Here is a 12,220-nt window from a genome sequence, read left to right as displayed (position 1 = left end):
TGCAAAGAAAAAGCCATATCTCAGACTGGCCAATAAAAAGAAAAGATTAAGATGGGCAAAAGAACACAGACAAAGGACAGAGGAAGATTGGAAAAAGGTGTTATGGACAGACAAATCTAAGTTTGAGGTGATTGGATCACAAAGAAGAACATTTGTGAGACACAGAAAAAATGAAAAGATGCTGGAGGAGTGCTTGATGCCATCTGTCAAGCATGGTGGAGGCAATGTGAATATCTGGGGTGCTTGGTGGTGGTAAAGTGGGAGATTCGTACAGGGTAAAAGGAATCTTGAAGGAAGGCTATCACTCCATTTTGCAACGCCATTCCATACCCTGTGGACGGCGGTTAATTGGAGCCAATTCCCTCCTACAACAGGACAATGACCCAAAGCACAGCTCCAAACTATGCAAGAACTATTTAGGGAAGAAGCAGTCAGCTGGTATTCTGTCTATAATGGAGTGGCCAGCACAGTCACCGGACCTCAACCCAATTGAGATGTGGGAGCAGCTTAAGAAGTGCCCATCAAGCCAATCCAATTTGTGGGAAGTGCTTCAGGAAGCATGGGGTGAAATCTCTTCAGATTACCTCAACAAATCGACAACTAGAATGCCAAAAGGTCTGCAAGGCTGTAATTGCTGCAAATGGAGGTTTCTTTGACGAAAGCAAAGTTTGAAGGACACAATTATTAGTTAAATTTTAAAAATAATTATTTATAACCTTGTCAACATCTTGCCTATATTCCTATTCATTTTGCAACTCATTTCATGTGTGTTTTAATGATATACAAGGTCATTTCTAAGTGACCGCATACTTTTGAACGGTAGTATATAATTTGAATTATAAGAAAGGAAGACGTTCCTAATTAAACACTATTGCTTTGTGTGTGTGTGTGTATATGTGTGTTTGGACAAGGTTTCACAATGGGAGCCAAAAGCAGTAAGGGAGAACCTTGTCTGCACGTTCCGTTGATTGGACCGGTGAAGGTACTGGCAGATAAATGGGGCAGGGACATTCTGGTACAGGTACCGCTCTGGCACAAAGTAGCATATTTTCCCTTAAAAAGGCACATTGAGTGAAGTTTTATTAGCAGAATGTAGAAAGAAGTTTGAGAAGTTTGAGGAAACCAAGAAAGGCAAGAAATGTCAAATAGATTGGGGCAAGTTTAGAAAGTGGGAGAGGGAAGGCGAAAGACAGGAAAGTTAAAGGAATATTGGTGAAAGAAAGTAAGAAGAAGAAACAGGGATGTTGATGATAATAACTTTCCACCCCCCTATTAAACCCCTGTATCCACTGTACCAGCCCTGGTTGTCCGACAGCAGCTCGCTAAGCTGTCACCCCAGCCGCAGCTCTACCCCAAACAAGACCTGATACAATTGCGGAACCAGCAAACCGCTAGGAGGTGGCCCATGAGCAGTGGAAATCCGTTCCGTACACATAGACTCTGGCTTGGACGATGGACAGAGGGGAAGAGGAAGGGGTAGAGGAAAGGGGAGGGGGAGCCAGTGCTGACGGACGGGCTGGACGACAACCACTACTGGGTAGGAACTTCGCTTGTTACAACAGTGGAAAGGAGGTACATTTCGCCAGAACATGTTGAAACAAATCTAACTAACAGGGGGCAGCGGGGGAATGTTGGAAAACCGGACCTCCACCGAAAACAACCCACATATGGACTGACACAAGGTAGAGACAACTGACACCCTTGGAAAGCATTTCAAGATTTTTTTAAAACCCCCGTGAGGAGCCGATGGTTTGTTTTTTCGTCAATGGTGAGTTAATCAATTTTCTAGTAGATACTGGCGCTGCAATGTCCATCATAAACTCTAAATCTATGTCCGAACCTCCCATTGACAAATGAATCATACAGCACTGTGGGAGCCTCAGGAGTGACTATGAAAGAGTTGCTCACGATGCCCCTACCTGTTAAAGTTGATAACACATACATCAATTAATTTACTCTGCATGTTGTCCTGTAAATTTGTCAGGAAGAGACCTTTCTGTAAATTGGGGATTAATATGCTTTGCAAAGGAAAAGGCCTCAGTGTTGTACAGCCTCGTGAGACAGGTCATCTCATGATGCTGTTCGACAAGGTCTCAACATGTGATTGGTACTATGCATGGGACATACAGGATATTGAGCGGTCACATTATGACTCTATTGGCAAAAATTTCTCAACTGCTGGCAGCTGTTGGAAACAGAAAGGCAGTTATGTCACAGACTGGCTTACATTGCACCGCAAATTTCTCACCATTGACAAGATATTTATATTATGAACAGAATTGGCTGACAGGGACCATACCCAAAGACAGCCTACTGTGCACGAACATGTATAGTGAGCCCCAATTTTGCACTCTGAGTGTTAACTTGATATATTAACTATATGCCAACTACCCAACGTTCATTATTTATGTCATTCTTAGCTTAGATTAATGGTATAGTCATTGTGCGTTCTCAATGAACATTGTAAAATCGGGTGCTTCGTAAATTCGCTCTGGCTATCTGCTCAGATTAAAGAGCATTCTAGTCTGAATGTGCCAGAGCGCAGATTAACTGTTGAATTACTAATGCTCAACACCCGTTGAACATGGCCGGTATGTAATTGTATTCGAACACAGCTTGGGTATGTGAGTATGTTGATCAAATTTGTACGTATGCTTTGACGGGAGGTTTGAACATTTTTTCATTGGAATTTAATAGTAAAGGAGGTTTTGAGTAGAATCCAATTTCGCTCTCTTGGCAGCCTTGTGTGTGCTTAATATAGTCACAGTCACCCTGTTTAAGGTGTGGGGCCGTTGGTCATTGGAAAAGTGAGTAGAGGCAATAGAGTTGAAATTGGCTAAATGTACGACAGGAAAAGTATTATATTTAGTGGGGAAACGGACAGAATCAAAAGCAATAAGACTACTACCCATAGGACCAGTAACAATACCCAGATAATGTTACATGGCGACAGAATTGGAGCTGGTATTGGGGTTGGATAATCCTTGCGAGATTCAAAGACACAGTGTATACTAATAGGTAACATATTAAAATTGTTAGTATATATGGGCGAGAGCAGGAATGATGTTTACAAATAGTCCAACTTTGTATCACGCCGCAACGAAGCAAATCGCTAAAACTGTGTTTTGAGGGTTTTGTGTTGTACAGTATATAGTTAATTTGTTATTGGTGTAAAAAGACGAAGAAACTTGCCAGACATCATATTCAAAATAAAGAAAAACCCTGGAATGAGTAGGTGTGTCCAAACTTTAACTGGTACTGTAGTCATAAATCTAAGATTTATGAGACACTTGGGCCGACGGCAGTATGTGACGACCTGTGTTTACGATCGGCAGTAGGAACAGAGGATGGTGGCGATATTAGCTCTCTTGATCTACACAGAAGAGCTACATTTCTTTTTTAAACTATTTTCCCAGGGCCTGTTTCTGCACATCTGCTAACTGTCACAAAGATTAAAGAATGTACTTTCTATAAGAGGAGAGAGACAACTCAGATCGTTGAGCATTCAACTATTCTTAGTTATTGGTTGATTGTTTCAGTTTTTGCAAATCTTATAATACATTTGTTGTTTGTAAGAATCTGCAGTCTCTCTTCCTATAGAATTTATACCACAAGCTACACCTAACAATGCTTGAAACACTGGTTGCAACTGTATTTGTAAAAACAATGCCACTTGTGCAATTGAAGGAGTTTAGAAATAAATGTAGTAGCAATGGAAAACTGGGATCCCCTCTTGACTTAACAATGGCCAAAACTGTCTTCAAAAGTGTTTTCCCACGATTGCATTAAGAATTGTTGTGCATTGACCGCTTGTCAAAATACATGTTTTCCTCCGCCTTGAGGAGTATTTCTCTCACATAGAACACACAGGCTGACCAGGTAAATAGGTCAACTATTCTACTATGGAGTTGTCTGATTTAGTTTTAATAACAATAGGCTACATGGGAAAAATAGTAGCACTGGAAAGTTGCATTCTGAGTGATGAAGTATAGGCTTTGAATTGCTTTGCCAGCAGCTACACACCACTGTTGAGTTGAGTGTCGCACGGTGATGCGCATTATAGACTAATTCTTCTTCTGAACATCGGAGTGTCGGCAACAATCATGCATATCAGTTCAGAGCACACAGCGTAACAGAGAAAATAAAATATTTGAGAATACATTTGGGAATATATTAGGCCATTTACAAATGTAATATACTCAACAGTACATTAGTATAGTGCCTTCAGAAAGTATTCATACCCCTTATTCCACATTTTGTTGTGTTACAGCCTGAAATCAAAATGGATTAAATAGATTTTTCCTCACCCATCCACACACAGTACCCATAATGACAAAATGAAAATATGTTTTTACACATTTTAGCAGATTTATTGAAAATGAAATATCTAATTTACTTAAGTATTCACACCCCTGAGTTAATACATGTTAGAGTCACCTTTGGCAGCGATTACATAAAGTTAATTTCTTTGCCACATTTTTTGCAGTTTTACTTTAGTGCCTTATTTGCAAACAGGATGCATGTTTTGTAATATTTTTATTCTGTACAAGCTTACTTTTCACTTTGTCATGTAGGTTAGTATTGTGGAGTAACTACAATGTTGTTGATCTATCCTCAGTGTTCTCCTATCACAGCCATTAAACTCTGTAACTGTTTTAAAGTCACCATTGGTCTCATTGTGAAATCCCTGAGCGGTTTCCTTCCTCTCCGGCAACTGAGTTAGGAAGGACGCCTGTGTCTTTGTAGTGACAGGGTGTATTTATACACTATCAAAAGTGTAATAACAACTTCACCATGATCAAAGAGATATTCAATGTCTGCTTTTAAATGTTTGTACCCATCTACAAATTAGTTGCCTTTCTTTGCGAGGGATTGTAAAACCTCCCTGGTCTTTGTGGTTGAATCTGTGTTTGAAATACACTGCTCGACTGAGGGACCTTACAGATAATTGTATGTGTGGGGTACAGAGATGAGGTAATCATTCAAAAATCATGTTAAACACTTATTGCAACACAGAGTGCATGCATGCAACTTAGTATGTGACGTGTTAAGAACATTTTTACTCCTGAATTTATTTAGGCTTGCCATCACAAAGGGGTTGAATGCTTATTCACTCTAGACATTTCAGCTTTTCATTTTTTATTAATTTGTAAACAATTCTAAAAACAAAATTCCACTTTGACATTATGGGGTAATTATGTGTAGGCCAGTGACACAACATCTCAATGTAATCCATTTTAAATTCAGGCTGTAACAACCAAATGTGGAAAAAGTCAAGGGATGTGAATACTTTCTGAAGTCACTGTACTGTATATGTGACTGACCATGAGGAAGACCCAGGCAGGTATGAGCATAATGACTGCAGCTGCACTGGTGTAAAACTGCAGATCTGGAGGGCTAAACAGGACACAGGAACAAGTATTTTATTCAGTAGTTTCACATACTATAATCTACAGAAACATCAAATTCCTCAACTCCTCACATTATTTACACATCTGTTAATACACTGATGTATTGTGCTTTTTTATTCCTATGATACAATTAAACAGGTATTATAATCTAGTACAGGATATAAAACTGGCATAACAGGCCTACATTCATTTACTAAAATATGGAGGAACTAAAAACAACTTACCTGAATTTGTAGGTGTCTCCACTTAGTAGCTTCTTTGAAAAAACATTCTGTAAACTGAAAAGGAATATGAAGAGAACAATGAAAACATGTGGTGTTACATTGCCTTAGAAAATACAAAACTGTGAAATGTGAGAAAAGTTATCAATGCTGGTACTATTGTGTGTGTGTGTGTGTGTGTGTGTGTCTACCAGTCCATGATGTTGGTGGAGAGGGCTGCGGAGAAGCCCAGCATGTTGAAACTGATCTCTGTTGCAGTGCAGAGGGCCAGACCAGCCATGACAGGAAAGAGGGACAGGTTCACCCACATACCTACAGTAGTTTACGTACGTATACACACACACACACGTCAGCTATCTGCACAACACTTAAGGACATAGTCATACTTCATTAATAAGTGCATCGATGACGTCGTCCCCACATTAACCGAACATACATATCCCAATCAAAAGCCATGGATTACTGGCAGAATTCACACTGAGCTAAAGGCTAGAGCTGCCGCTTTCAAGGAGTGGGACACTAACGCTTTTAAGAAATCCCGTTACGACCTCCGACGAGCCATCAAACAGGCAAAGCATCAGTAACGGACTAACATCGAATCCTGCAAAGTTGGCTCTTTAAAATCTTTATATAACCAGGTAGGCTAGTTGAGAACAATTTCTCATTTACAACTGCAACCTGGCCAAGATAAAGCAAAGCAGTGCGACAGAAACAACAACACAGCGTTACATCGAATAAACTAGTGTACAGTCAATAACACAATAGAAAAGAGTCTTTATACAGTGTGTGCAAATGGCATGAGGAGGTACGGCAATAAATAGGCCATAGTAGCAAAGTAATTACAATTTAGCAGATGAAAACACTGGAGTGATAGATGAGCAGATGATGGTGTGCAAAAGGACAGAAAAGTAGGTAGAGGTAGCGTGGGCTATTTACAGATGAACTATGTATAGCTGTAGCGATCGGTTAGCTGCTCAGATAGCTGATGTTTAAAGTTAGTGAGGGAATTGTAAGTCTCCAGCTCCAGTGATTTTTGCAATTCGTTCCAGTTACTGGCAGCAGAGAACTGTAAGGAAAGGCGGCCAAAGGAAGTGTTGGCTTTGGGGATGACAAGTGAGATATGCCTGCTGGAGCGTGTGCTACGGGTGGGTGTTGTTATCGTGACCAGTGAGCTGAGATGAGGCGGAGCTTTACCTAGCATGGACTTGTAGATGATCTGGAGCCAGTGGGTCTGGCGACGAATATGTAGCGAGGGCCAGCCGACTAGAGCATACAGGTCGCAGTGGTGGGTGGTATAAGGCGCTTTGATAACAAAACGGATGGCACTGTGATAGACTGCATCCAAGTTGCTGAGTAGTGTATTGGAAGCTATTTTGTAGATGACATTGCCGAAGTCGAGGATCGGTAGGATAGTCAGTTTTACTAGGGTACGTTTGGCGGCGTGAGAGAAGGAGGATTTGTTGTGAAATAGAAAGCCGATTCTAGATTTGATTTTGGATTGGAGATGTTTGATATGAGTCTGGAAGGAGAGTTTACAGTCTAGCCAGACACCTAGGTATTTGTAGTTGTCCACGTATTCTAGGTCAGAACCGTCTTGAGTAGTGATGCTAGTCTTACACTCGTCGGATGTGGCAGGGATAGCAAACTATCAAGGAATACAAAGGGAAACCCAGCAGCCCGGTGATGCGAGCCAACCAGACGAGCTAAATGGCTCGCCTGGCAATTTTCAAAGATCTCAATTTCTCGTTTGGAATAGCCTTAAATTTCTCCGAACAAGAATAGACTGACGAGGTTCAGAAGAAAGTTATTTGTTTCTGGCCATTTTGAGCCTGTAATTGAACCCACAAATGCTGATGCTCCAGATACTCAAATAGTCTAAAGAAGGCCAAATGTATTGCTTCTTTAAATCAGCGCAACAGTTTTCAGCTGTGCTAACATAATTGCAAAAGGGTTTTCTAATGATCAATTAGCCTTTTAAAATTATAAACTTGGATTAGCTAACACAAGGAGCCATTGGAACACAGGAGTGATGGTTGCTGATAATGGGCCTCTGTACGCTGTTGGATTCTGGGTCAACTTTGAACATTACTATACTAGAGACATGATAGATCAGAAGTAATACTATAGTATCTGCGGGGTGATAGAGCATGGTTGTTACATCAGAAGTTAATGGTTATCTGTAGGAGACAGATGGCTTTGGAATGTGCTGGGTGGACGGAAAGAAGTCACAGGAGTGCTATAGGTGATACGGGTGGAGAGCTCTGGATTAGACATCAAGGGGGTTGAGGTCAGGTCACCTTAAGGGAGACAGAATGGTTTATTACTCTATCACTTCATCTTCCTGTCAGACCATAAAACATAAGGATTGGAGAGAAGGAGGAGTGTTTAAATTGGAGTGGTGGAAACGTGATGTCTGAATGCAGCTATATCGACCCTTTGGGAAGAATTACACCTGTTAAGCTTTTCTAGTGTCCGTCGAGTTACTTACTCTAAAAATAAGAACCTAACAGCGCCTATGTAGATATTCCATTAAAATCATATGTTTTCATCTACAATAGTCATTTACAACATTAACAATGTCTACACTGTATTTCTGATCAATTTGATGTTATTTTAATGGACAACATGGATGGACAGCATTTTATTGCATGACATAAGTATTTGATACATCAGAAAAGCAGAACTTAATATTGGTACAGAAACCTTTGTTTGCAATTACAGAGATCATACGTTCCTGGAGTTCTTGACCAGGTTTGCACACACTGCAGCAGGGATTTTGGCCCACTCCTCCATACCCTTCAGGTTTCGGGGCTGTCGCTGGGCAATACAGACTTTCAGCTCCCTCCAAAGATGTTCTATTGGGTTCAGGTCTGGAGACTGGCTAGGCCACTCCAGGACCTTGAGATGCTTCTTACGGAGCCAATCCTTAGTTGCGCTGGCTGTGTGTTTCGGGTCGTTGTCATGCTGGAAGACCCAGCCACGACCCATCTTCAATGCTCTTACTGAGGGAAGGAGGTTGTTGGCCAAGATCTCGCGATATACGGTGCAGTCATCCCCAAAGAATGATGTTTCCACCTCCATGCTTCACGGTTGGGATGGTGTTCTTGGGGTTGTACTCGGGGTTGTACTCATCCTTCTTCTTCCTCCAAACATGGCGAGTGGACTTTAGACCAAAAAGCTCTATTTTGTCTTATCAGACCACATGACCTTCTCCAATTCCTCCTCTGGATCATCCAGATGGTCATTGGCAAACTTCAGACGGGCCTGGACATGCGCTGGCTTGAGCAGGGGGATGGTAATCCATGATGGCGTAGTGTGTTACTAATGGTTTTGTTTGAGACTGTGGTCCCAGCTCTCTTCAGGTCATTGACCAGGTCCTGCCGTGTAGTTCTGGGGTGATCCTTCACCTTCCTCATGATCATTGATGCCCCACGAGGTGAGATCTTGCATGGAGCCCCAGACCGATGGTGATTGACCGTCATCTTGAACTTCTTCCATTTCCTAATAATTGCGCCAACAGTTGTTGCCTTCTCACCAAGCTGCTTGCCTATTGTCCTGTAGCCCATCCCAGCCTTGTGCAGGCCTACAATTTTATCATCCATGATGTCCTTACACAGCTATCTGGTCTTGGCCATTGTGGAGAGGTTGGAGTCTGTTTGATTGAGTGTGTGGACAGGTGTCTTTTATACAGGTAACGAGTTCAAACAGGTGCAGTTAATGAGTGGAGAACAGGAGGGATTCTTAAAGAAAAACAAACAGGTCTGTGAGAGCCGGAATTCTTACTGGTTGGTAGGTGATCAAATACTTATGTAATGCAATAAAATGCAAATGAATTCATAAAAAAAAAAAAAATCAGACAAATGTGAATTTCTGGATTTTTGTTTTAGTTGAAGTGTACCCATGATAAAAATGACAGACCTCTACATGCTTTGTAAGTAGGAAAACCTGCAAAATTGTCAGAGTATCAAATACTTGTTCTCCCCACTGTGTGTATGTGTGTATATATATATATATATATATATATAGGAAAGTATTCAGACTCCTTGACCTTTTCCACATTTTGTTACGTTACAGCCTTATTCTAAAATGTATTAAATTGTTTCTTCCCTTCCTCAATCTACCCACAATAACCCATAATGACAAAGCAAAAACAGTTTTTTGAAAACAATTAGCTAATTTATTTCAAATAAAAACCAGAAAAATTACATTTACATAAGTATTCAGATCCTTTACTCAGTACTTTGTTGAAGGACCTTTGGCAGCGATTACAGCCTTGAGTCTTCTTGGGTATGACGCTACAAGCTAGACACACCTGTATTTGGGGAGTTTCTCCCATTCTCTGCAGATCTTCTCAAGCGCCGTCAGGTTGGATGGGGAGCGTTGCTGCACAGCTATTTTCAGGTCTCTCCAGAATTGTTAGATCGGGTTCAAGTCCAGGCTCTGGCTGGGCCACTCAAGGACATTCAGAGACTTGACCCAAAGCCACTGCCTGCGTTGTCTTGGCTGTGTTCTTAGGGTCATTGTCCTGTTAGAAGGTGAACCTTTGCCTCAGTCTGAGATCCGGAGCGCTGTGGAGCAGGTTTTCATCAAGGACCGCTCTGTGCGTTGCTCCGTTAATCTTTCCCTCGATCCTGACTAGTCTCCCAGTCCCTGCTGCTGAAAAACATCCCCACAGCATGATGCTGCCACCACCATGTTTCACCGTAGGGATGGTGCCAGGTTTCCTACAGATGTAATGCTTGGCATTCAGGCCAAAGAGTTAAATCTTGGTTTCATCATACCAGAGAATCTTGTTTCTCATGGTCTGAGAGTCTTTAGGTGCCTTTTGGCAAACTCCAAGTGGGCTGTCGTGTGTATTTTACTGAAGAGTGGCTTCTGTCTGGCCACTCTACCATAAAGGCCTGATTGGTGGAGTGCTGCAGAGATGGTTGTCCTTCTGGAAGGTTCTATCTCCACAGAGGAACTCTAGAGCGCTGTCAGAGTGACCATCCGATTCTTGGTCACCTCCCTGACCTAGGCCCTTCTCCCACAATTGCTCAGTTTGGCCGGGCGGCCAGCTCTAGGAAGAGTCTTGGTGGTTCCAAACTTCTTCCATTTAAGAATGATGGCGGCTACTGTGTTCTTGGGCACCTTCAATACTGCATTTTGTGGTACCCTTCCCCAGATCTGTGCCTCAACACAATCCTGTCCCGGAGCTCTATAGACAATTCCTTCGACCTCATGGCTTGGTTTTTGCTCTGACATGCACTGTCAACTGTGGGACCTTATATAGACAGGTGTGTGCCTTTCCAGTTCATGTCCAATCAATTGAATTCACCACAGGTGGACTCCAATAAAGTTGTAGAAACATATCAAGGATGATCAATGGAAACAGGATGCACCTGAGCTCAATTTCAAGTCTCATAGCAAAGGGTCTGAATACTTATGCAAATAAGGTATCTGTTTATTATTTTTAATACATTTGCTAACATTTCTAAAAACCTGTTTTCGCTTTGTCATTATGGGGTATTGTGTGTAAATTGATAAAGCTTTTTTTATTTAATCCATTCTACAATAAGGCTGTAATGTAACAAAATGTAGAAAAAGTCAAATGCACTGCATCTACCTCCATTACCTCGTACCCCTGAACATCAACTCGGTACTGGTACCTCGTGTATATAGCCAAGTTATCGTTACTCATTGTGTATTTATTCCTTGTGTTATTGTCTTTTTACATTTTTCTCTCTGCATTGTTGGGAAGGGCCCGTAAGTAAGCATTTCACTGTTAGTCTATACCAATTGTTTACGAAACGTGACAAATACAATTTGATACTAGAGAAAGGAATGTTTACAGAATGAAACCCTGACAGAATCCTAAGAACATAATGAAGGGTGCATATAAGGGGATAGTGAAGGGTTTTCTGGATTGGAACTCAGCCAGGCACTTCACTGTGTGCATGTCCTTTACCTGTGTATTCCCCCAAGATCAGCCTTGACATGATGACAGTGAAGATGGGCGCAGAGCTCTTCACCGTCTCGGCAAAGGAAACGGCCACATTCTTCAGGCTCACCAGACCCAGCACCACACTGGTGAACCTACAGAATGGAACAGGTCAGTGGCATTCAGACCAGAAGACAATGACACACTACATCCACTCTGAACCTGATTTAGTGGCCATTTAAATTCAACCATTTTGGTAGCACTGATACTTCTACTATGGAAACAACACTCAAATGATCACAAAATAAACATTGATCAATTAACATTAGCCATTACGGAAATAAAAGCTAGTTATGTATTAGTCCAACTTAACAAAAGGAAACAAACCAACCAAATAACTTCAACAATGCAGCTGAAAGTAGAGTCATTAGAGTACAGACCCACCTCATGAGCCCAACAAACAGCATGATCATGAGGAAGTTGGGGGGGTACTCAGTCCTGGACTTGTGCTGGTATAGGCAGCAAGGCACATACATCTTCAGAAAGCCTATGATGGTGGTGGAGACCATTTGAACAGCGCCTACAAATCAATTAAAACCAATAAACCATGGTACAACAACATGTAGGAATTAAGTCATCTACCCCTGAGGCCCTTAGTCCACTGATTA

The 12,220-nt window shown here is 41.6% G+C and overlaps 1 protein-coding gene across 2 annotated transcripts in view; it reads right to left on the bottom strand.

Moving 5' to 3' along the window:
- LOC109869617 (solute carrier family 35 member E2A-like) overlaps positions 1-12,220 on the bottom strand; it is a 38,125-nt gene that overhangs the window by 12,329 nt on the left and 13,576 nt on the right. For both annotated transcript variants that reach the window (XM_020459874.2, XM_020459875.2), the window contains exons 3-7: positions 11,997-12,132; positions 11,580-11,707; positions 5,824-5,944; positions 5,636-5,689; positions 5,325-5,397 (exon numbers count right to left, since the gene is read on the bottom strand). In XM_020459874.2, the coding sequence (XP_020315463.1) occupies positions 5,325-5,397; positions 5,636-5,689; positions 5,824-5,944; positions 11,580-11,707; positions 11,997-12,132 (512 nt within the window). The remainder of the gene's footprint in view (positions 1-5,324; positions 5,398-5,635; positions 5,690-5,823; positions 5,945-11,579; positions 11,708-11,996; positions 12,133-12,220) is intronic.

Source organism: Oncorhynchus kisutch, linkage group LG24 (genome assembly GCF_002021735.2).
Source record: "Oncorhynchus kisutch isolate 150728-3 linkage group LG24, Okis_V2, whole genome shotgun sequence".
Lineage (NCBI taxonomy): Eukaryota > Metazoa > Chordata > Actinopteri > Salmoniformes > Salmonidae > Oncorhynchus > Oncorhynchus kisutch.
This window is presented reverse-complemented; position numbering and strand designations above follow the sequence as displayed.